Below are 22,826 nucleotides of genomic sequence, written 5' to 3'. Positions count from 1 at the left end.
CTAGTATACGAACTCGTGCCACATTGAAAGACATACTAGAGTTCTGGTTTTAATATATCATGCTAGTTACCATTATGAGCATCAGAAAAACTTTGTTCACCTAATATATAGATATACACTACTGATATAAGATACGCTGATTGTCTAAGACCAAAGTTCATGTAGTCAATCCTATCTTGAAAGCTACTAATGAGTGTGGTTATTAACCATTGCCTCTCAATAGGGCTACCTACCCCCCCGCACATATCAAATTACCTAATTGGCAAAGAGTCAATGGTGGGTCTATTGCAAGCATTTGTGCCGCATGCTCCACGATCTCTGTCAAGTCCTCAAGTGATTTTCCCATATTGGCAACGTGAGTAGGTCTATCTCTTGAAGGCCTTCAAGAGATCTTACTATAGAAAAAGAATAAAATACATTGCATCACCCCAATTGACTTATACCCCTAATCTGATTTGTGAGACATCAAAGACAATGAATCCAAAGGTCTGAGGCTGATGTTTTTTTCGTGTTCAAATTGATACAACTTATATAAGTTTTTAGATGAGCTCATCTTGCAACCAAATTGGTAAAACCATGATAAGATCTTACATAAATCATAGTTGCATGCAATACCAGAACAACAGTTCATGAACATATTTGAATATTCATGGATTTTATCAAAAGTCATGCAAGAACATATCTTTGGTGTTTTCAAGTTTTTCTCAAAAAGAAAAAAACTACCAAGGTTTAAAAGAAAATTTGGTACACAAAAAAGTAAAACAAGTTAACAAAAGGATACAAAAAAAAAATATGAAATATTATAGATAAAAAATATCATTAAATTAATGAAAACATTGCAACACATTGGAGAAGGTGATACTTTGAAGTTAGTTTTTATCAGAAATTCTCGTTTTCTAACTCTTCACCATAAAATTATAAGAAATCAAAATATCCCTATGTAGCCCCCAGCCCGGCCCTCTCTCTCTCTCTCTCTCTCTCTCTCTCTCTCTCTCTCTCTCTCACACACACACACACACACACAATGTGAAACAAGGATTCTCAATGGGGCCAGGAAAATATGTCCCTGGTGTAGGCCCCATGCCAGGTTCAATACATGGAGCTGATATCCATGTCATTGAAAAACACTTTTTGCCAAGGTCAATCATGATCAATGAATCCTATTTCTGTTCTTCTAAATCATTCTAACAAAAATGTGATAAGCAATGTATATATGCTGGAACATTCTAGTTGGTAGCCAGAAGAGGAAAAGAAGTTGAAAAGGATTTATATATACAACCTGGAATGCCGCAGCTGATGTTTTATTAATTTAAATGAAAATCACGAATCATTCAAAAATGTTTCAGCCATATTACATATGAAAATAATCAGAATACAAACTCAGGCAAACACCAAATGTGTGCACAGAGAGTTCTCTGGCATCAATAAATTTTAGAGACAAAATTTCTATACCAAGAAACTTGGTATGACAGCAACCTTATTGGCAGTTAGTAGTACAATCAGAATCTTTTATTCAGTTCTGGAAGAGCAGATATTGTTGAAGGGAAGATCTTAGTGTGACCAATTGATTGCAGATGAGGATGTTCCTTGTGGTGGCCTTAGCTTTGTATCTCAAATCTCCAAATTTTGATTTATACGCATATACTGTGTCTTCCCTGTAAGCAGTCAAACTTGTTATCTTACAATACAACCACCCCTCATTATCTTTTCCACATCCAAAATCTAGTGAAGAAAAGAAGATACAGTCAAATCCCCTACATGAAACACAGGAAGATTTGCTATGTTGCCCTGCGTTGCCCTGTCCATGCCGTCAAAAGTACACTTCCACTCTAATGAAATCTATGAAGTCTCCAAATGTGTCCGTTCAGTTTTAAGTTGACATTCACTTTCAAGTGCTACTGAGAAGGAAGCATCTGGCGCAAAAGCCTTTGAATCATCTCATAACTTGTGAAAGTGATAACAGCAGCTGGTGTTGTTCTTAAGAGGTTGGTGGCACACCCACGGTAAAATCCAGGAACACCTTCTTTTCGAAAAACTTTCTTAATGCAGTCAAGAACACCTTCGTATTGTTTTCCAGATTCATGAAAAAGCCCTTGCTCTTGTAGCCTGGACCTCACAACCTATCATGTAACATTTAAAAGAAAAAGAGCATTTCAAATGAATTAAGTTTGTGCTGCATTATATTGATCAAACATTAATGGGCAGGTAATATCTGCCCGATTCTGACACACAAAGCAGTTCAACTTCTTTGTTACAGAATGTCAGAACACTTTCAGAAAAAAAAAACAATTAACTGATTTTAATATTAGTAGTAATTCTCTGAAGTAACAACCTAAGTAGAAAGACATGCCCCCAAAATTCCTCTAAAGTGTACATAAAACTTGACTTCCAATTTCAAGCATACAACTAGAGTACGAGTACAACATAACCTAACAAGTTGGAAATAGATGGAGAAGCATAAAATCGATGTTACTTTCGGGACTAATATTTTACCTCATGGGGGTATGTCACAGTTGAAGCAATTACTTTGGATACTGAAGAAGCAAGAGCAAGATCCCCTGGATTGAGCATATCAGTAGTTGTATTTCCTGAAAATCATTATCTAGTTAGCAGCAGAAAAACTAAAACTGTTTAAAGTTCAATATAAAAACAGATTAAGAACATGTATTACTTCTCCTGGCTAGGTAAGATTTTATATTTTCATAGGCTGGAAACTGGATTGCGACATGGCTGACACCAGCTAAAGAAGGAAGAAGGCCACTGTTCACCACAAGTTCGCACCAATTGAAGCTTTTGAGCCAAAATCCAACTGAAAAGGTATATAATAAGATGAAGAATATAAATTTCAATTACATATACCTATATAGTCCACGAATGCCTTCTTCATTCATAATCCTTTTTAATGCAGAAAGTATGCTGCGATATGGAACAACACCTGAACGGGTTCCCTGTGTCTGGAAGAAGAAACAAAAATATTCACAGCTTGATATATAAGAAAATTAATCATGGCAAGCCATATGCCTGATCAAACAATAAAGTAGCTTCAACTGGTCAATACACAGGTCAGTTACAACCCTACATCAAGAATTGATGAATTATCAACATATATTGTACTGAGTGAAAAGTCAGTTATAAGACAGTGGTTAAGAAACATTGGATTATTGCAAAATGCAGATGATTGTAAAGTACAAAAACACAGTGAATAAACATTGGCCAAAGGTTTTACACCTAACGCACTCAAGAACATAAAGCAGAAAAAGCTAGATGAATAAATGCTCTAGATAACATCATTCGTGGAGGATTGTGATACAAAACATAATAGTTCAGCATCATAGACCATAAAAAAATGCAGAATGATGCACCATGGTAGCGAACAGGATATGTCCATGTTGATGTAACATGGGATGGCAGAAAAGTAGCATCATAACTCAGATTATGAAAGAGTCATGAAAATTTGAATATAAATCAGTGAGAAGAATAAAATAAAGAAGCATATGATTCTTTGTGAAGGGAAACTTAAGTACACACTTGAAGTCTTGTTTTAACAACCCATAATGGATTGGTAGTGACAGCTGTTGCAGCTCCAGCACCAGAAGCAGCTAATATATTCGCACCAATTGAAAGCTGGTTGTCTGCATCAAGTGCAATATGAAATTAAAAAAGAAAATAACATGTTACAGGGAAGAATTAACCAATGTAGTAAAAATGGCATATGTGATACAACCACAATGGGATTTAATCATAGTATCACACCACAGAATACAGAAAAAAGCATAACATATCTTTCTCTAAAAAAATGGAAAAAATACCATATCCATTAATTTTTATATAAAATATTATTTATGTTCAACATCTATATTTGCTTAATGTTGCAGTTTTAATGCTGCTTAGAATTTTATTTTATTTTGGGTTTTCTTATTTTTATTTCTTCAATATTACAATATGGTATAAAAACTCTGTATCTTACACCCTTCCAAAACGACTGACTGTATGCAACACTGGATTAACATAAAACCAAATATTACAACATAAAGGGTCCCAAATAGTTAAGTTCACCAAAGCATCTAATTGTATTATTTGTAAAACAAACGCTTGAAAACTAACCATGTGAACGAAGCAAGGCTTTGAGCTTTTCATAAACAGTGAAGTACACCTGCATTCAAATAAGATTATTGTTCACCTAAAGATAATTATTCAACTCAAAGCATCTCAAACACAGGTAAAAGAACAGGATAAACAATTTGCATCCTGAAAGCCCAACAACATATGAAAATCCAAACAATTAAGGGAAATAGGATAAACAATTTCATGTAATCTAGGATAAAAATGCTGCATTGAAGATCAGGACGTCTTAATGCTCATGAACATGAAACATAATTAGCCATGCTTAACATATTGGCCTCATGAAACTGTTCTCGCATTGTGAATGCTAGCATACATTTTTGGAATACAAATTACAGAGCTCTTTCAGCAACATTACCTATTTTAAATATCATATGGTAGTTTCAGCTAGATTTTTCCACCAAATAAATCCAAAAATATTGCAACTTTTCAAGAATTTGCCAACACTCTCCTAAGATTCTAAAAAGGAAATTCTCAAATTTTTTGCTATAATCCTTTTCTTTATTAAATTTTGCCTCTTCTTCAGCTGTTCTGTTGGAAAATCTCAATTACGAAATAGTAGTTAGCAACCATGTTATTTCCATCTGCAACTTTTTGCCTGTTATCTTATTGACATAGGTATTATATATATATATATATATATATATATATATATATATATATATATTTTTGCCTTCACAAATTGAAAAGGCATGAATCAAATGTTGAAGGGATATTTGGCTCTGATCAAGAAAGTCTTTTAGAAAGCAATTAAATGTTTGACCAAAAGCTAGGAATACAGATCATCTGGCACATTGCCAAAAGGGAAGAAGGCTACATGAAGTTTTCTTCTATTGAGATAATGCTCCAACCCAAGGTTGCCAGACTAGGAAGCGAAAGCGGGAAACGATACGGGAAGCGGAAACGAGAAGCGATGTATTTTAAAATGTATAGGAAGCGGGAAGCGAGGAATATTAAAAAAGAAATATAAGAATTGAATGAGAATCAAAATGAAACACAAATAAAAACTAAAATAAAGTGACTAATATTAAATTTCATGATTTTTTTAGTGTAAGAATTAATATTTTAAGAAAATCTAAAAATGATGACTACCAATTTAGAGAAAACACATGAAAGTGAGTGGGAAGAGAGAGAAAACACATAAAAAAATATGAAAAGTTGAGTAGGAGAACATATAAGAAGAATAGATGAAGCATGTGAAAAGCATAGGAGAAGCGTGGGGGAATCGAGGTTCTCATCAAGTTTCGGAAGCGTGGAGTATCGTGCTTCCGAAGCGAGTTTCCGGGAAGCGAGCTTCCCACCTATCTAAGAAGCTTCCGGTAACTCTGCTCCAACCTCATATTTCATGCTCCAGCAAATTGGAGTACACAATTAACAATCCCTGTGCACTTGCAACTAAAAAGGCACTCACTTCCAACCAGAAAGGGAAGTATTACAACCAACAACTGAGCAGTGAACACTTTCTTTTAATAAAAATATAATAATTTCAACAAGATACTTTTTTCTCACAACAAGAGTTATTTGTAGAAACTTAGATAACTTCTTAATGTATATCTATCAAAGAAAAAGGATCACATCTTATATATGTACGTAGATTTCAAAATGAACATTAGAAAGTAAAGTTTAAAAGAATGGCAAATTGGGTGCAAGTTACACGACCACAGGGGCCACTTCCTGAGGGCATGCTGGGTCACTCATAATGGAACTGTGGTGAGCAAAGAGTGGGCTGGGTGGATTGGCATTTTGCAGAATGACTCAGGCAGGAAGTAAACTCAGCATTGAAGTGTCAAGGCTGGATATAGGTAGATTTCTGGTGGAAAATTTAGGAGGGGTAGGGCTAATACAATCCCTCAGGACATTCCCAGCCTTTTGTTTACTTTTGAGCAAGTCAGGGTTCAAACTGTATCCAAGTGCCAGAACGTGCTGGTGAAACCCTGGCCTTTTTGGCTCCCATTGAGCCATTCCGCCACTGGGTGGATAAACCCCCAGACTGGCTGCCTTCTGTAATATAGATTTTGGATGTACAGTTGTATAGCTCAGTCTTAATATACTGGTAGGGGTCTGCCAAACCCCAGCTTCAGTATATATAAAAGATCCAGATCAAAATAAAAGATTGACCCATAGACCTTCTAGATCATTTCCTTCAAGTTTATCAAGAGTTGTATGTGCATGCATTTGCATATGTACATATAATGTAGTATGGACTGGGTTAATTCTCATTTTCACTTTGCCCTCCCACACTCCTCATCCGCCCAACTGCTGCTCCCGCTCCTGGTTAACTGTACACCAATTAGTTGAGCAAGCTTAGGCCCAGACTGCTGCCCCTGGTCGGGAATAACTTAAGCCAGATTTCAAGCAGTACTTAGGCCCAACACAAGCAAAATTTGTGCAGACTTCCATCAAGACCAGAATAAGCATGTTTGCACCTGCAACATACATGTGAAACTAAACCCCAAACGCATTTTTCACCTACCAGGAAACAGATAATATACGAACTGATTCTGACTTCTCCAGGTGAAACAATAGATGCATAGTTTTCATCTAGATGACTAAAATATGCATGGATTTAACTCTAGTACATTGTCAAACAATATAATAATGGATTTTAGTGTGCATGGGTAATACACTCCAAACAGGAAAAGGATACAAGCCTAGAGCTGTTGAGCAATATTGCATATGTGCTATTCTCTTTTTTTTGTGCTCAGGGTTTGCCCTTCTTGTAGCTTGTGTAGCTATATCCTTTTCTATTATTAATGTAAATTTCAGCCTTGAAAAATTGGTGGTTCTGATAAGAAGAGCAGTATTTTCTGCTTTTGAATGTTTTTATTTGTCTTTCTCCATTTTCGTCATTTGGCAGCTTTGAATTTGTTTTCTCATTTTCAAGCTCAGTTTCCATTTAGTTTGGCTTTAAAAGTTTCTAATGTTTTCAAAAGATTATGTTGCCTGAAAGAAAAAAGGCCAGGCCTTGTTTTTTCCAGAGGCCTACAGGCATAAGTTATGCCATATTAGCATGCAAATTAACAAAATACAAACTTCAATATACCAGAATATATTTTCAGTGCAAGTAATAATGAATGAACAGCAATATGTTTCTCATTCAGAAAAGAATAGATGAGCCATGCATATACCAGTTGAAAGTTATCATTGCAAATTTTATTCCTTTTGAGTTATTTAGTGTTTCATTTTGACCGATGAATATTTGCTTTGAAAGCAAGACAATAAGAGTCAAAATAATTGAAATAGAAATTGCTCCATGAATGGTCAGTCTTTGCAGATGCATAAACACAACATCGAAGAGATTAACTCACTGCCCAGGTCGGAAGTAATGCCAATACTGTAGGGGTAAGTCCACGATACATTCCTTTTATGCCTTCATTCTTAATTATCTGTTGTAAACTTGTAACTATAAGACTGCCTGATTTTATTGCCACAGACGAAAGAAAATAATCATATTAAGGACTTTCATTACTACATAGAATATTAAATACAAGCAGTCAATGGCAACATTAACAAAAAACAGAAAAGATAAAAAAGAAAAAGAAAATTTTAATTACATAGTGTTGTTGCATGATCGGCTCATGAGTAAGAAGCAACTAGACTGTTATCCATAGCAGAATCAATAATAGTCTAATAAAAAATAATAGTAATAAATTCAGCTTTTTACTTTTCAAAGTGTGTGCATGCACATATGGGTGTGTCTTTCTACCTGTGGATGTGCACATTTATACAAGTAGTGTTAATGCCACTTGGTAAAATGCCATCTATTATCCCAATCAAATATTAATGTTTCAGGGCTGGCATGATGGGCATCGAACTTCTATCTTTAATGTCACATCAAAGGTGTGAACATAATAATTATTGGAGTTTCCACATACAAGAGGAAGAAGAAAGAAGGAACAAGGAGAGAAATGAAGAGAGAACTTCGTTAAGAGAACAAATGAGGGTTACAACATATATAAAAAGAAAAAGGGGAGTCGACCCCCATAGAGCTCACTAGAAGACAAATGCTAGTGGAGTAGTGAGTATATACAAGTTTACAATAATACCCCTAATCTGGAATATATGTACAAAAAGCTATATTTAAGAGTATTACACATAATGGAAATATAGCACTTCCTCAACACTCCCCCTCAAGCTTGAGGTGATGAGAACACAATCAGCCCAAGGTTGAACAAGAATGATTGGAAAGCCTTCAATGGTAAATTTTTTGTAAAACAATCAGTTATCAGGTTCTGAGTTCCAATGTATGCCAAGGATATAACTCCATCCAGATATGCTCGACGAGTAAAGTGAAAATCTATCTCAATGTGCATAGTCTTCTCATGAAATTTTGGATTTTTGTCGATATGGATAGCACTCTGATTGTCACAATGCAAAGTAGTGATTATATTTACTCTAATGTCCTGCAACAACCACCTCAACCAAATGATTTTTGCAGTCATTTGAGTCAGTGCACGGTATTCTGCCTCAGTAGTGGATAAAGCAATCCCTTATTGCTTCTTGCTCCTCCATAATATCAATAATTCTCCTAGAAACACACAGAATCCTGACATAGAATGCCTATCCTGAGAAGCTCTCCCAAAATCTACATCACAGTATGCCTTCAACTCCAATGACAATGTAGCAGAAAAGAACAATCCATAATGCATGATACCCCTAATATATATGATAATCCTCATAGTTGCTGCCAAATGAGATTATCTAAGGGCACTCATGAATTGGCTCACCACATGAACGCAAACATAATATCTGGACACAAAATAGTCAAGTAAATTAAACTCCCAACTAGCTGCCTATAAACTGTAAGGTCACTGAGTAGTTCACCATCCGTATACTTTAATTTGCAGTTAGCTTCTATAGGAGTATTCACTTGCTTTGTATCATTTGCAAGTCTTGCCTTCTCAATCAATTCTGCTGCATATTTGTGCTGAGTCAACAAAAAACCATGTTTGGAGTATGCAATCTCAAGACCAAGAAAATATTTCAATTTTACTACATCTTTCATTTCAAAGTTTTGGGCTAATTACATCTTTACTCTTGCAATCATTGTCCTATCATCACCAACAATAATCATATCATCTATATAAAGCAAAAGAAGACACTATCCCTTATCAGAAGATGTCACAAACAAGGTTGGCTCATGGTAACTTTGCCTCAAATCAAACCTCACAACTGCAGCACTGAATTTCTCAAACCAAGGGTGTTTCAACCCATACAATGCTCTCTTCAGTATACATACCATGCCTTCCTTATCAACAATTCCTTGAGGTAACTCCATATACACTTCTTCCTCTAAGTCCTCGTTCAGAAAGGCATTCTTCATATCTATTTGCCACAGTTCCTATCTTCTTGCTGCAGCCACTTCTAGAACGGTCCTAATAGTAGTCATGTGGGTCACTGGTGCAAAGGTTTCAACAAAATCTATCTCATACTGCTGACTATATCCTTTTGCTATAAGACGAGACTTATATCTTTCAACAGACCCATCTGCCTAAGTTTTGATTTTATACATCCACCTACACCCAACTACATTTTTTGCTTTTGGCAGTTTATCCAACTCCCATGCTTTCATCCTTTCCAAAGCCTCCAACTCCTCTGTCATTGCCTTTTGCCAATCTGGATTTGACACAGCCTCAACATAAGAATTCGGTTCACTATAGGACTGGATCATAGCTAGAAATGTCTGATGAATAGCAGAAAAGGAATCATAGGAAACAAATCTAGAGGGAGGACCAGAAGGTCTAAAACTCCTAGGCACCTAAGGAACAAGAGAAGACAAGGATGCCGACTCATGAGGATAGGCTTGAAGGATATCGAAACTTGGCTCGAGCAAAGGCTCTTCCTCTAAATCATGTTTTTCCAGAAAGGACTGAACAAGACCCTCTAATGGTCTTCTGCTGTATGTGATCCATTCCTTATCATTTCTTCTATCTGAAGTCTCTGTCAAAGGCACCAAAAAGGATAAAGTAGACTCCATACTTTCTTTGACTCATTTTAGTTGTAGAATAGCACATGTTCTCAAAATTCTACATGCCTTGATGTCCACACTTTCCTACTTCCAGGATCAAAGCATTTATATCATTTTTGTCCTTCAGGATATCCTATAAAGCAACACTTTACTACTTTGGAGGACAACTTATCTATGAATTGCTGAGGAACTAGAACAAAACATGCACTTCCAAACACCTTCAACATGTCATAATCTGGTTCTTTCCCAAGCAATCTCTTATGAGGAAGTCTCTATCAAAGGTGCCAAAAAGGATAAAGTAGACTTCATACTCTTCTTTGACTCATTTTGGTTGTAGAATGACACATGTGCGACTAAAAACCATATATTGAGCAGAAATTCTTTACAACAGTTTAAGCATATTATAAAAATTTATGAAAGAACTATGCATGAAAAAATGTAAACAATGAGTGTGGTTTATTCGCATTAATCCTACCTTAAAACTATGTAGTTACGTAGGAAAAGAAAAGGAAATTGCTAGTTGGCTGGTGCACGGGCTCTCTAACAACTTTCCAAACCGAGAGAAACAGAGAGTGGGAGGATTACCTCCCACATTCTAATGGAGGAGAAGAATAATAAAAAGAGAGAAGACAGTGGTCATCCGATGCAACAGAGAGAGAGTGATGGTCAAGTGAGAGGAGTTGGGCCTCTATTTATAGGCCACAAAAGAGGGAGGGAGAGAACCAATTTGGATGGGGTGTGTGTGAATGCAAACCCAGTTTGCGTGAGAGATGGAGGGTGGTAGACATAGGTAGAGGGCTGATGGGAGAGGGTAATGATGGTTTTTAAACCCATCAAATACCCAAAATAGGAGAGGCGAAAACTGAGGCAATTTCACCCTCTGTTAGTTGGGTCAAACCCTCCAAACACCTTCAACATTCATAATCCGGTTCTTTCCCAAACAGTCTCTTATGAGGAGAGCTTCCCAATCACCTTAGAAGGCATTTGATTTATCAAATATACACATGTTCTCACAACTTCAGCTTAGAACTCCTTTCTCCAATATATGTTTGTTCTTCCTCTCTACCACTCCATTCTATTATGGACTATAAGGACCGGACCTTTAATGCACACTCCCTTTCTCACATATAAATTCTCATACCTCATTACTCATATATTCTCCCCCTAAGTTGGAACACAGAATTTTTATTTTCGTAGCAAACTGAGTCTCAACATACATATAGAATCTTTTAAAAATATTAGTCAACTCACTCTGATTTTTCATAAAATGAACCCATGTATATATGATAAAGTCGTCTATAAATGTCACAAAATACATGGATCCTTTTTGGAGAAGGACCCCATATATCAGAATGGACTATTTCAAAAGGACTCACAGACTCAATTTCCTTAAGACTGAAAGAGAAAGCATGATTCTTAGACAACCTACAACTCCCACAACACTTTACATCATTAGAGACTATATTTACAAGAAGATCCAAGTAAACCAGAAGATAACAAAAACAAAAGTCTAGAACTTGATACATGACCCAGCCGTTGGTGCCACAATACTAAAGAATCCAAAAATGCAGCACCAGCTCTATTCCCATCATCTTCCCTTTGACTCTGATTCAACTGATCCATAAAGTAGAGATGCCCTCGCCTATGCCCAATTTCAGTCTTCCTCCCTACCAACCGAGAGCAAGTTCATGGCAAGAGAAACATGAAATACTTCAGGAATACAAGGATTAGACTCATGGGTAATAGAACCAATTTTTAAAACAAGCATCAAGGAGCTATCTGCAATGCGAAAGGCACCACTACATGATTTACAAATTTTAAAAACACATACTCATTTGCAGTCATATGGCATAACGCTCCCGAGTCTATCAACCATCCCAAAGTCAAGCTAGGAATACCTGCATAGGCACAACCAGATATACCAATGGGACCAAAGGAACTGGAAGAAGTAGTCAGAGAAAGAGGTTGTTGGAGTTGCTAAGCTAACTCATTAAGCCTATAACTGACTAGGGCCTGTGCATCAGGAGTGACAATAGAGGTGGAAGCCGCAGAAGGAACATGACTTTCTTCTTTCATCACATTCCTTTTTTCCCGTGCAACTCCAGACAAAGTCGCACTCCCTCCAATCTCCATTCTTTTCCTCTTTAGTACAGGACATGCCTTTTTCATATGTCCCATCTTCTTACAGTAATGACAATGCACATTACTCATATCATACTTCAAGAATCCCATCTTTGCCCCACCAAAATTGCTAGGTTGTCTGGCTGCCACCATAACAGAATCACCAGAGGAACAAGACTGAAGAGATTTTTAGTCTCATCAACAATGATTTCAGAAAGAGCATGGGTGACTTGAGGAAGGCATATTCTATGGATAACAACACTTCTGACATTATCAAACTCAGAGTGCAATCCCATAAGAAACTCAATCGCTTGTTGTTTCTCTAGATTGCATTTTTGTCTTCATACAAGTCTTGCAATTTTCGCATGTCTCACACTTCTTTTTATTGTCAATCAAGGCCAATGAATCTCATAGCAGTTGCATCTCAGAATGATACTTCTCGACTGACTTGCCTCCCTGTCTTAATGTTCTCAATTCATGCATTCATTGGTATTGCCTTGCCTATTTCTCCTGCATGTACACTTGATTGAGATAGCTCCAAACAACCTTAGCTTCAACCAACTTAGAGATGTTCATGGCAATTCTTGGTTCTACAGAGTAAAAAATTCATGCCTTGACTTTCACATTGTTCATTCCATTTTTTAACAACATTCTCATAGTTCACATCTCCAAGTTTGTGCTTCACTAAAGTTTCATCAAGAATGCATCATAGTCCTTTACCATCAATGATGGCTACCATAAAATCAAACCAAAAGGAGTAATTGGTGTCAAAATGTATACATATATATATAGTTGTAAAATGTTATAACACTCAGGGGTATTTTTGTCTTTTTGTCATATATAATTGAACAATCCACTAGGGACTTTTTTATATATTTTTTTCTTTTATTTTTCTCTTTTCTTTTATTCTTTTGACAAAGGGTTTTTTTGTCATTTACATAGAGTCGTTAGGACCCTCCCCAACGTTGGGGAGCTCCCAATGGCTCTATAGGAGACCTCCTTTGGTCCTCTTTAGTGTATAAATAGGGGACATTGTCCCCTCTCAAACTCAATGTCTTTTAGCATTTTATGAATCCATTATTGTTTGTTTTTATGTGTTCTTGATTGTGATCTTGTGCTTAAGCACTTTGTGGTTCTTTGTATCTTGCCCATTGGTGGCTTCATTATTGTGTTGTTGAAATCTTTCTATGGCCTCTTGTGACATCTCTCTTGTAAGATTGTATTTCATTACAGTTGGTTCCATCCAACTAAACTGAAGTCAGCTGGATAGTGTCACTTTTCTCCATTTCAACCCCCCCCCCCTCCCCGCAAACTACAATACTTAATGTCCTTGCACAAAAAAAAAACAAGTACCACACACTCCAAAATAGCACAGCACCAGCAAAGTGATGTGTTATGCTCAGCAATAAGCAGCAGCACTCCAAACTACAATGCTGCCATATAACTACTACCAAAGCAGACAAGCCAATATGCAAAAGAAAATTAACGATATCCAGGTGGGAGTGACAACCAACCAGCAAGAAGTGAGTAAATGCACACCAAACAATCCCTAATCACTCAAACACAAGTGCAGCAACACAAAAGAGCAGTCTACAACAGCTGATACCCTTAGAATACCCAAGAAAATAGCTACCGTCCCTATAGAACTCCACAAAGATTCAATAAAACTCACAAAGCACGATGCTTATTAAACCACTTACAACATGCTTCACTACCAAAAAATGACCCAAAGTAGCCATTTAGCAAGATCAAAATGGCCACCAATACAATCACTATCAACTGATTTCTCAAAATTGGTCCAAGAAAACTTGACAACCAGAAAATATTTCAAAAATCACCCAAAAATCCAATACCTGGCCGATGAGGATGATTCTTGATTCCCAAGACTTCTAAAATCAAGGGCTATCAGATTACTACCTTAGACTCACAAAATCTGAGCAGCCGTACAGTTGATGCTGATGTCAGCACCTCGGGATGTGTGCAGTCCAACAGCAACAAGAATGGAGCCTCTCCTCAGCAGCAAACCCTTCTTTCCAATATCCTCCTATGGCTCTGATACCATATTGGAGTTTCCACTTACAAGAGGAAGAAGAAGAAAGAAGGAACAAGGAGAGAAATGAAGAGAGAACTTCATTAAGAGAACAAATGAGGGTTACAACCAGAGTTACCGGAAATGCCTAGGTAACTGCGGAAGCGCGTTTCGAAAGTGCATTTCGAAAGCGTGAAACGGCGTGCTTCCGAAACGCGCTGGGAAGCGTTTTTTTGGGGGAAGCGTGCTTCCCCCATTTTTTTCATTTTTTTGTATTTTTATTTTTGTTTTTTATTCTCTTTTGTCGCTTCCCCTCGCTTCCTAGGTCGCTTTCGAGACGCTTCCTGATTCGCTCCCAAGACTTCCCACGCTTCCCGCTTCCTAAAATTTTGAAAGTGCCTCGCTTCTCGCTTCCCGCTTCCACTTCCCGTATCGTTTCCCGCTCTCGTTTCCTCGACTGACAACCATGGTTACAACATATATAAAAAGAAAAAGGGGGGTTGAACCCCATAGAACCCACTACAAGATAAATGCTAGTGGAGTAGTGGGTATATACAAGTTTACAATAATACCCCTAATATGGAATATATGTACAAAAAGCTACATTGAAGGGGTATTACACATAATGGAAATATGGCATTTCCTCAACAATAACCACATTTAGATAGGTTTTTATTTTTCAATAATACAAAATATTTTTCTTAGTACAATGCATTACCAAAGAACTTGAAACTTTGCTCTCTCACTCACACATCAAAGGGTTCAACTAGCGAATCTCTTACTAATGTAAAGATATTTTCTTTAGGTCACTAACATGCTACAACAAAAACCCATGACCTAAGTCCAGCATTAAGCACATGCAGTCCAATTTGATCGCTAGCTATGGTTGTCAATTATTTAAATAAAAAATGACAGGAATTTCTGAGCCTAAGTGTATTTTGATCTGAACTATGGAAAAGAGGACCAAGTCCAGTCACCAATTTCTCATACTCATCAAGACTCGAATACTCAAATGTGGTAATCATAAACTGGAGGATTTCTAGACCCTTCAGAGTCTTGCATCTGCTTGCACATAAACTTATAAGAGTCTTAACTGGAGTCAACAGCCAACAAAGAAAAGACACCATGAGAATATAGTTAACCACTGGGTCTTCCAAGTTTGACTAACCAATAATATTATGAATAAGCATAGAACATAAACCAAAGAATTGCTGGCACCAGTTAAACTTGAGAAGGATTCAGTTGATCCAGCCTGAATGAAAGCAAAGGCAATCCTCATTTTGGCATAAATGCAACAATACATCATTATACTAATTTAACCAAGGAAGAAAGGCTACAAAATTGAATGTAACAATTATATCTAGTGGGAGAAGTAAAGGAATTCAAGAAAACCCAAGGACACAGTCACACAAGCACACAGCAAAATCAAGCTTTAAGACATTTCCCTCTTGAAAAGTTTTCAATGCAAGAGCAGTCTTAAAATCAAATTCAATTATAAATAAGAAATTGGAAAAGCTCAACATCGAGATAATCACATAAATAAAAAATAGGGAAGTATAAATTTTGATTAATTGCTGGCATTGCAGTCCACAAATTCACCCAAAGATCAAAGTAATATCTTATTCAGTGTAGCCTCATTCACAGGGTGCATCATTGTGCTATTTTAATTTAGAGACTCAAAATCTACAAGAATGAAGCATGACTCTGCTGTTCATAGATATTCCATCAAAACAAAGACATAAGCAGTGGTGTGTGTGTGTGTATTTGGTTATCTGTGAATATTTTAGCCATTCTCTGTCTTTTTGATATGTTATTATTTATCTTACCAATTTTATCAGATAAAAAAGGGGAAGCATTCCAGAATGTTAAATCATACCAAAAATTAAATGCACGTCATCTTGTCCCTTCTTTCTAGACATCAATCTAGCAGTATAAATCAACTAAGAGTAATAAAGGTTACACTAAGGCTGTGTCTGAATGCATGGTTAAAAAAAAAGGGTCAGTAAAAGAAATGGGGGAAGAAAAAGTCAGAGACCCCCCCTCCTTCCTTCCAACTTTTTATCCTCACTCTTTAAGGAGAAAATATCTCAAATGGCAGGAAGTCAGGGGTGGATTTCATTTTCTGTGTTTGATATGTACCCGGAGCCACAATTTCGGGGCCAAAAAAGTCATTTGACTTCTTTTAATTCACATTCAAACACACCCTAATGTATGAAGGAGGAAAGCAGTAGTAAGGAATCAGTAAAATATACCAATTTTACCAGTCAATAAATACATTACAGATTATTTTTCACTATAGGTCTACTAAATAATTGCAATAAATATAAAACAAATAAATTTGACCTAGAAGAGAGAATTTAAAACAACCTTGATTACCTCCTCGACCTTGTTCAGGTAATGCATGTACCTGAAGTCTTGTTTTGACTACATCCAGAGGGCAAACAAAAGTTGCAGCAATGGCTCCTAAAAGCATAAAAAGGAACACATTAAAAAAAATTACGCAGTAAATGAAAAAAGAAGTGGAAGATTCTAGGGCTTTAGTTATTTCAGTGATTTAAGATAAGGGATGACATTAGCAATGCCAGTACTTGTATCTATACAAGCCATATTGTAATTAGTGCATTGTTTTTCAAGCCACCTATGTTGCAATTTTGCAATATTTAAGCACAATGGGATGCCACCTTCAGGTGGCATTGTTGTAAAATGTTTTTAAGTATTGCACATTTGTTATTAACCCTAACTAGGATTCTTCCATAAGGGGCTGCCCGAGCCATTGCATTGGGTTGTTTTTTTCTCTCTCATCTTCTTTGTGTGTGTTCCAGGTGGTTTACCTCTCTCCCATATAGTCCAGCTTATCTGAGCCATTTTGAGTCCAGGGAGTCCCTATCCTTTATCTCTCTATCTTCTTCTTTCTTTCCGTTCTCCTTTTTGTCATCTCTCTGTTTCTTAGCTTCTGGATCCATCGTTTCTCTTGATCTGTGACTACATCTCTTGCCTCCATCTCCATTCCCATGTCAACTGATTATCAGATATATTAAAATCAGATCTGTTCAGTTGAGATGGATTTCATCCCAAAATAAATCTGGTAATCAGATTTAATCATCCAACATATCTCCAAAATTTAGATCTGCCTGGAACTTATTCATTCTCTTGTTTATTACATATCAAAGCATTAGATATGCTTGTATCTAGAGTACTTTGAAGTATCTATGACTGTAAAATCTGCTCAGATCTAGTTGTGTTGTTCATCTGAAAATTCAGGGCTGGAGTCAGTTAGCATATGCTAACATCATCACCAACTTGGTCTTCTGGCTGGTGATGCCATTATCAACTTTTGATTCCTTATCAGTTGATCCACTTCCCCAAGATATCCTACGTGTTTCCTTTCTTATCCAATATAGTCTCTTTCCAATATTGTTTTCCTTCCATTTTAGTTTTTTTCCAATACTATATCTCTTTTCCTTCCTTTTACACATTTGTTTTTTGTCTTTCATATGTGTTCTCTCTTTATTCCTTAATTTCCTAAACATTCTTTAATTCGTCAATACTCATGGCAAATTCCAACAAATTGGTTCCTGAAAAACTTACTCCTAGTTACCTTAATTTGGAAGAGCCAAACCTGTACCTTTCTAGAAGCATGAAGTCAATGGGGCATTCTGATGGATATAACACTAGCCCACTACAATATATTGAAGAGAATGTCAACAAGGCAGTAGATGAGACAATGACCATCCAGCCTATTGAACTTTGATTAGACAAATATAAGATGTTGGTCGCATATATTCTCTCTACCTTGTCAAAAGATCTTGGTGGGTGTAAAGGACTGATTGGTGTCTAGAGAGCTACAATCAAATAGCAAAGCGTCTATTCTCAAGTATCTGAATGATGTGCCATGTATCTTCAATTATGGAATACTTGAACCAAGTGAAAACCATCATTGATTAGTTAGTCAATTTCTGAGGAGGACCATGTTGGGCAGGATTTATCCAATTTGGGTACAAACTACCAATTCCCTGAATTTAGAAGCTATGCAACCAATCCTATTACAGTACGAAGCACCTCAAGTTAGTAGCATGAAGAAGGAACAACATGGTCAGGACGTGGGATGATGAACACATGGCATGGAGGAAGAGGTCGCAGCATAAATAATGTTATGGGAGGATGCAGATTGCTACTGCTTCCTCAAAACAATATAATGCAAAACTGCGAATGTTAGTAGAAATCAAGCTGTAAAGGATGATTCAAGAGCAATATAACCACGTCACAGACAATGTAAGATTCTCCACTAATAAACCTTATATTGGATGGAGTATAATTATCAGAGAAGGTACAGGTCTCCATTACTCGTGTTGGTGATCTGCAAATACTGCTAGCAGTATCAAACTCTGCGTTGGCCAGTTACGTTCCACATCAATCATATCAAAAGAAAAGTTACTTTTTTGTGACTCAATCTGTTGATCCATCTAAGAGGAATGCAGTAAAGAGCGAAGAATGGAAAGATGCAGGACAAACCCCACGAAGAATTTTCACCTCAATTGCATGTTGTGCAATCCATGGTCTACCAAAACACTGAAATCACTTACAAAACACGGATCGAAAGAGGGGAAAATTTGAAGGGGTTTGTGGGGACAAACCTGCCGCTGCTCCGGCGCCGGCGTGGTAGAGGTAGTCTTTTGTGATCCGACCTCCATCCCTACCACTCATCCCGTTGCAAACTCTCTACTCCAGGGAGGAAAAACTCCCGATACCAGCCACCGACCCCAAAAAAATTAGGGTTTCCTTTCTCCGCTCTGATAGAGCGACTAGGGTTTCGTCCCCGACAGCGAATTATCCAGACGCCGACGAGAAGCCAACGAAGAGAGAGAGAGAGAATAGTGCACCCGTGTTAGCTCGCACGTGCCTGAGAGATTCCAGTAGAACGACAAACTTGCAGACTCGCACGCTGGCCTCACCGACCGCAATGGCATTTATTCTGGGGCTGATAACGTATCGGATTATATCCCGATCCAATACAGGGTCCGGCTCTGGCTGGGTAAGCTGACCAAACAAGTGATGATGATGGTTCGGTTATGGATCCAGGCAGCGTACTATTACTGACCCTCTCCGTCTCAGGTCCGCCCCAGCGAAATCCGCCCCAGCCCCAGGATCCGATCCTGAGGGAAACCCGCCCAGTCTGGACTCCCAGCGTGTGCTTTGAGAAAATCCCCCAACCTGAAGTCCTTTTCAGGTTGGGATTGGGATTGTAGAGTTGGATTGGGATTGGGATTAGGGTTGTAAAATTTTATGTTTTTGTCTTTATATAATTCATTTTTTTTTTGAAAGGCAAGTTGGGGGTTAGGGGACCCTGCCAGAACAACAATCGCCCCATGTGTCCGAGGGATTCGATCCTGGACCTTCAGCTTGACACTGGACCCCGCAGAACTGGGCTGTAGCCCAGTCCTGCCTCCCGGCCTAGTTAAAAATAAAAAATAAAATTTTTAAAGCCCAGTCCTAGCCTAACCCTGATTCCATATGAAATAGATTTTTATCCATTTTTGTAGCTCAGTCCTTGCCCAGCCCTCACTGCAGCAAATAGTTTGATTTGTCCATATGAAATAGATTTTTATTAATAATTGTAGCCATTTTTTATTTTATCTCAAAAAAAAAGTTGGGGGGCGCTGCTCCCGAACCCCAGACTATCACACCAAAAAAAAAAATTTTTTGCTACACCCGTGTTTGCCCACCCCCCCCCCCCCTCACATGAATCCTAGCTACGCCCCTGCCTCGATGTAATTTTATTTAAAGGGATGTAGAGCTTAGTTAGTTTTAATGAGATTTTTTGAGAGTTTTCTTCTAAATTTCATTTAATGAACTCTGTTTGGTTTTGAAAGAAGGCTCTTCTTCCACACGTGTGCATCCTCCGCTACCATCATCGGCCAGTTGGGGACGTGTTACCTCGTTCTAGCTGCTCCCCGTCTTCCTCCATCACGCCTCCATCTTCCAGCCAAGAGAGAGACCTCTTTTTTCCTTCCTGCATTTCTGATGATGTGTCCCTACCTAGGACACTCCTCTCCTCTTACGATTTGCGTGACCCTGTCACCAACCCTATGACATGGCCAAGTTGTGCAACGTGTTCCCCTTCATATTGAGCTTGTTGTAGTGTCTCTCCACCGTAGGACACACCTCATGGTTTGCCGCACCCCCACAATATGTCGCATGCCTATCGCATGTCCATCTACCACCCGACTCACCCTTACTTTGATTTGCATACCTAGACCTGTACGGTTAAACCCCTTGAAGTTCATGTTGTTACATTTGGTATCAGAGGGTGCTCTTTTCAAAAAATTTGTTCGTCCAATCATTGCCTTGGATGATGCAGCAAGGGCCCACACTCTTCTGGGTCCGTGCAGGTTAGAATCTACGCTTTTGAAATTATGTGTGTGTGTGTGTGTATATATATATATATTATAGATTTTCATGTGTTTCATGTGATCATCCCCTACACTAATCTACCTGAATATAGTAGATTTGGTTAGAGTTACCTTCTTGGGGGTCTCATTGAGCCAGACAAGCATCTCGGTGGCTGTGTTGATGTGTGGTTGAATTTGTTCTTATCCCTACTAAGTCTGACATGTTATGGTACAACCTAGATGCTTTTGACATGGTCTGACCAACTAGCATGGTCCTTGTAAGGAATAATTTTTTAAAATGAACACTACAAGAAAAATGTTAATTAGCAACAGAAATTTACGACAGAAATAATCCGTCGCAATTTTGCGACGAATTAGCGAGAGAAAATTAGTCGTCTCTAAAATTGGAATTAGTTGCGGAATTTGCGATGGAAAAATTCTGTCTCAAAATCCATCGCTAATTAGCGACGGATTAGAGACGGAAACGTTCCGTCTGAAACTCCGTCGCAACTTCGCGATGGATGAGCGACAAAATTTTTCTGTCGCTAATTACCGACAGATTTTGAGACCGATTTTTTCTGTCGCTAATTTTTGATACAAAATGGCCCATCTAGGGCACGAAATTAACTTTGCTCTCTCTCACCTTTTCCATCGACCGTCCCCTGCGTTGCTCGCCATCTCCGCCCCCGCGCTGCTTGCCATCTCCACCCTCGCTCTCCGGTGACCCATCGATAGCTCCCTTCGGAGACGCCGTCGGCCACCTCCCATTCTCCTCCCTCTGTCGTTCCCCCTCTGTCGCCCCTTTCCCTTGAGTGAGACCTTTCTTCCGCTCGTCACATTCCGGCCACCCAACGTCGGTGACCCCCGCTCCGCGTCCGACCCTCTTAGGTCTTCTCTTCCCCCCTCTTCGTTGTCTTCTTCTTCATCTCCTTTCTTCTTGTCTCCCGTCTCTCTTCTTCATCCTCGTGTTGGCCTGCAGCTCGCCGGCAACCCCACCCTTTCTTCCCGACAGCCTCACCGGGCAACCCCATCCTCCCTCTCCGGCAGCCTCGCCGGGCAACCCCACCATCCCTTTGTTGCCCCTTTTCCCTCGTGTTGGCCTACAACTCACCGACAACCCCACCCTCCCTCTCCAGCAACCTCACCGGGCATCCGACCCCGGCCATTCATCAGGCAAGGGTGAAGCCCCTGCCATTTCAGAGTTCCAACAGGTAGGGGCTTCACCCTTGCCTCTCTGTATTCTGTCAGGCAAGGGCGAAGCCTCTACCATCGACTTGGTCAAATTGGTAGGGGTAAGGCCCCTGCCTGCTCTTATTTTTGGCAGGCAGGGGCGAGGTCCCCTGCTGCCTTTGGGTTTCCGGCATAAGGGCTTCGCCCCTTGCCCCTTTTCATTTCTCTGTCCAACAAGCGTGTGTCCCCTCCCCCTTCTTCTTCTTTCATTTTTATTATTTAGCATGCTAATATGTTATGCCTTCGCAGCTTGCACGTCGTAGCTGCATGCGCCCTGCAGCCTGAAATCTTTAGCTCGTATACTCGAGACGTGTGCAACCCCCAAAACCCCCAAGGTAGGGGAAAGTGGATAAAAGAATGATAAGCAAAATGTGCACTTTTAGCTCGTATATAAATATGTATTGCAGGTGCGCAGCAGAGCAAATTGTGTGATGCTTAATGCTAAGCATCGCATGCGGCTTAAAATGTCATGCGAAAAGAAACAAGAAAAATGCAAATGCAAAAGTATGCAAATCGGGTAAATACCTATGGTGAGTAAGTGATGCAAGTGCATCACATGTTATTTACTTTCTTGGATGCAACACATTTTTGCTCATACACTCACTTAGTTGTAGATCTCTAAGACTGTTTTGCTAGAGTTTGGAGATCATGCTGAGCATGATTTGAATGTATGAGAATAGAAGTGCTCTTATTTTTGTAGTCCGGATTCCATGCTAGTCATGGTAGTAGTTAGCGGGATATTGGAGTATGTTTGTTGTAGTTACATGTTTGATATTATTGTGATATGAATGATTAAATGTATTGCAATGTTTAACATGACTATACATGCTTGCATGAAGTTAGTTTTGATTTGATTATGCATTCCATAAAATTGTACCATGAAAACATGCTTAAATTGAATGTATTGTGTTTGTAAATGTGATTTTATCTTTCTAAATATCCCTGTGATATATATATATATATATAT

The 22,826-nt window shown here is 38.4% G+C and overlaps 1 protein-coding gene across 4 annotated transcripts; it reads right to left on the bottom strand.

The window, feature by feature from the left end:
- Nucleotides 1-1,251: 1,251 nt before the first annotated feature.
- On the bottom strand, nucleotides 1,252-19,183 carry LOC149831442 (nicotinamide adenine dinucleotide transporter 1, chloroplastic-like). 4 transcript variants are annotated; one of them, XR_016433016.1, is made up of 10 exons: nucleotides 18,875-19,183; nucleotides 16,608-16,703; nucleotides 7,431-7,537; nucleotides 4,105-4,153; nucleotides 3,529-3,632; nucleotides 2,860-2,954; nucleotides 2,672-2,760; nucleotides 2,494-2,588; nucleotides 1,759-2,120; nucleotides 1,252-1,655 (listed from the first exon to the last, which is right to left on the bottom strand). XR_016433016.1 is itself a non-coding variant. In XM_090012071.1 (9 exons), exons 1-9 carry the CDS (start codon nucleotides 18,942-18,944, stop codon nucleotides 1,896-1,898), a joined length of 930 nt encoding a protein of 309 aa, XP_089868197.1. In that variant the 5' UTR covers nucleotides 18,945-19,183; the 3' UTR covers nucleotides 1,252-1,895. The 4 variants fall into 4 exon arrangements, 3 of the variants coding, with proteins under 3 accessions (XP_089868197.1, XP_089868198.1, XP_089868200.1); XM_090012071.1 differs by having other exon boundaries at nucleotides 1,252-2,120; XM_090012072.1 differs by having other exon boundaries at nucleotides 1,252-2,120; nucleotides 16,617-16,703.
- Nucleotides 19,184-22,826: the final 3,643 nt, after the last annotated feature.

The sequence above is a fragment of the Nuphar pumila genome, chromosome 7 (assembly GCF_984573655.1).
Source record: "Nuphar pumila chromosome 7, dmNupPumi1.hap1.1, whole genome shotgun sequence".
In the NCBI taxonomy this organism is placed as follows: domain Eukaryota; kingdom Viridiplantae; phylum Streptophyta; class Magnoliopsida; order Nymphaeales; family Nymphaeaceae; genus Nuphar; species Nuphar pumila.
This window is presented reverse-complemented; position numbering and strand designations above follow the sequence as displayed.

Excerpts from the sequence above, each read along its gene's own strand:
- LOC149831442 (XM_090012071.1), bottom strand. The coding sequence starts at position 18,944 with ATGAGTGGTAGGGATGGAGGTCGGATCACAAAAGACTACCTCTACCAC. Across the intron at positions 16,704-18,874 it reads CGGCGCCGGAGCAGCGGCAG|GAGCCATTGCTGCAACTTTT; the intron begins GTTTGTCCCCAC and ends TTATGCTTTTAG. Across the intron at positions 2,589-2,671 it reads ATCTTACCTAGCCAGGAGAA|GAAATACAACTACTGATATG; the intron begins GTAATACATGTT and ends AATGATTTTCAG.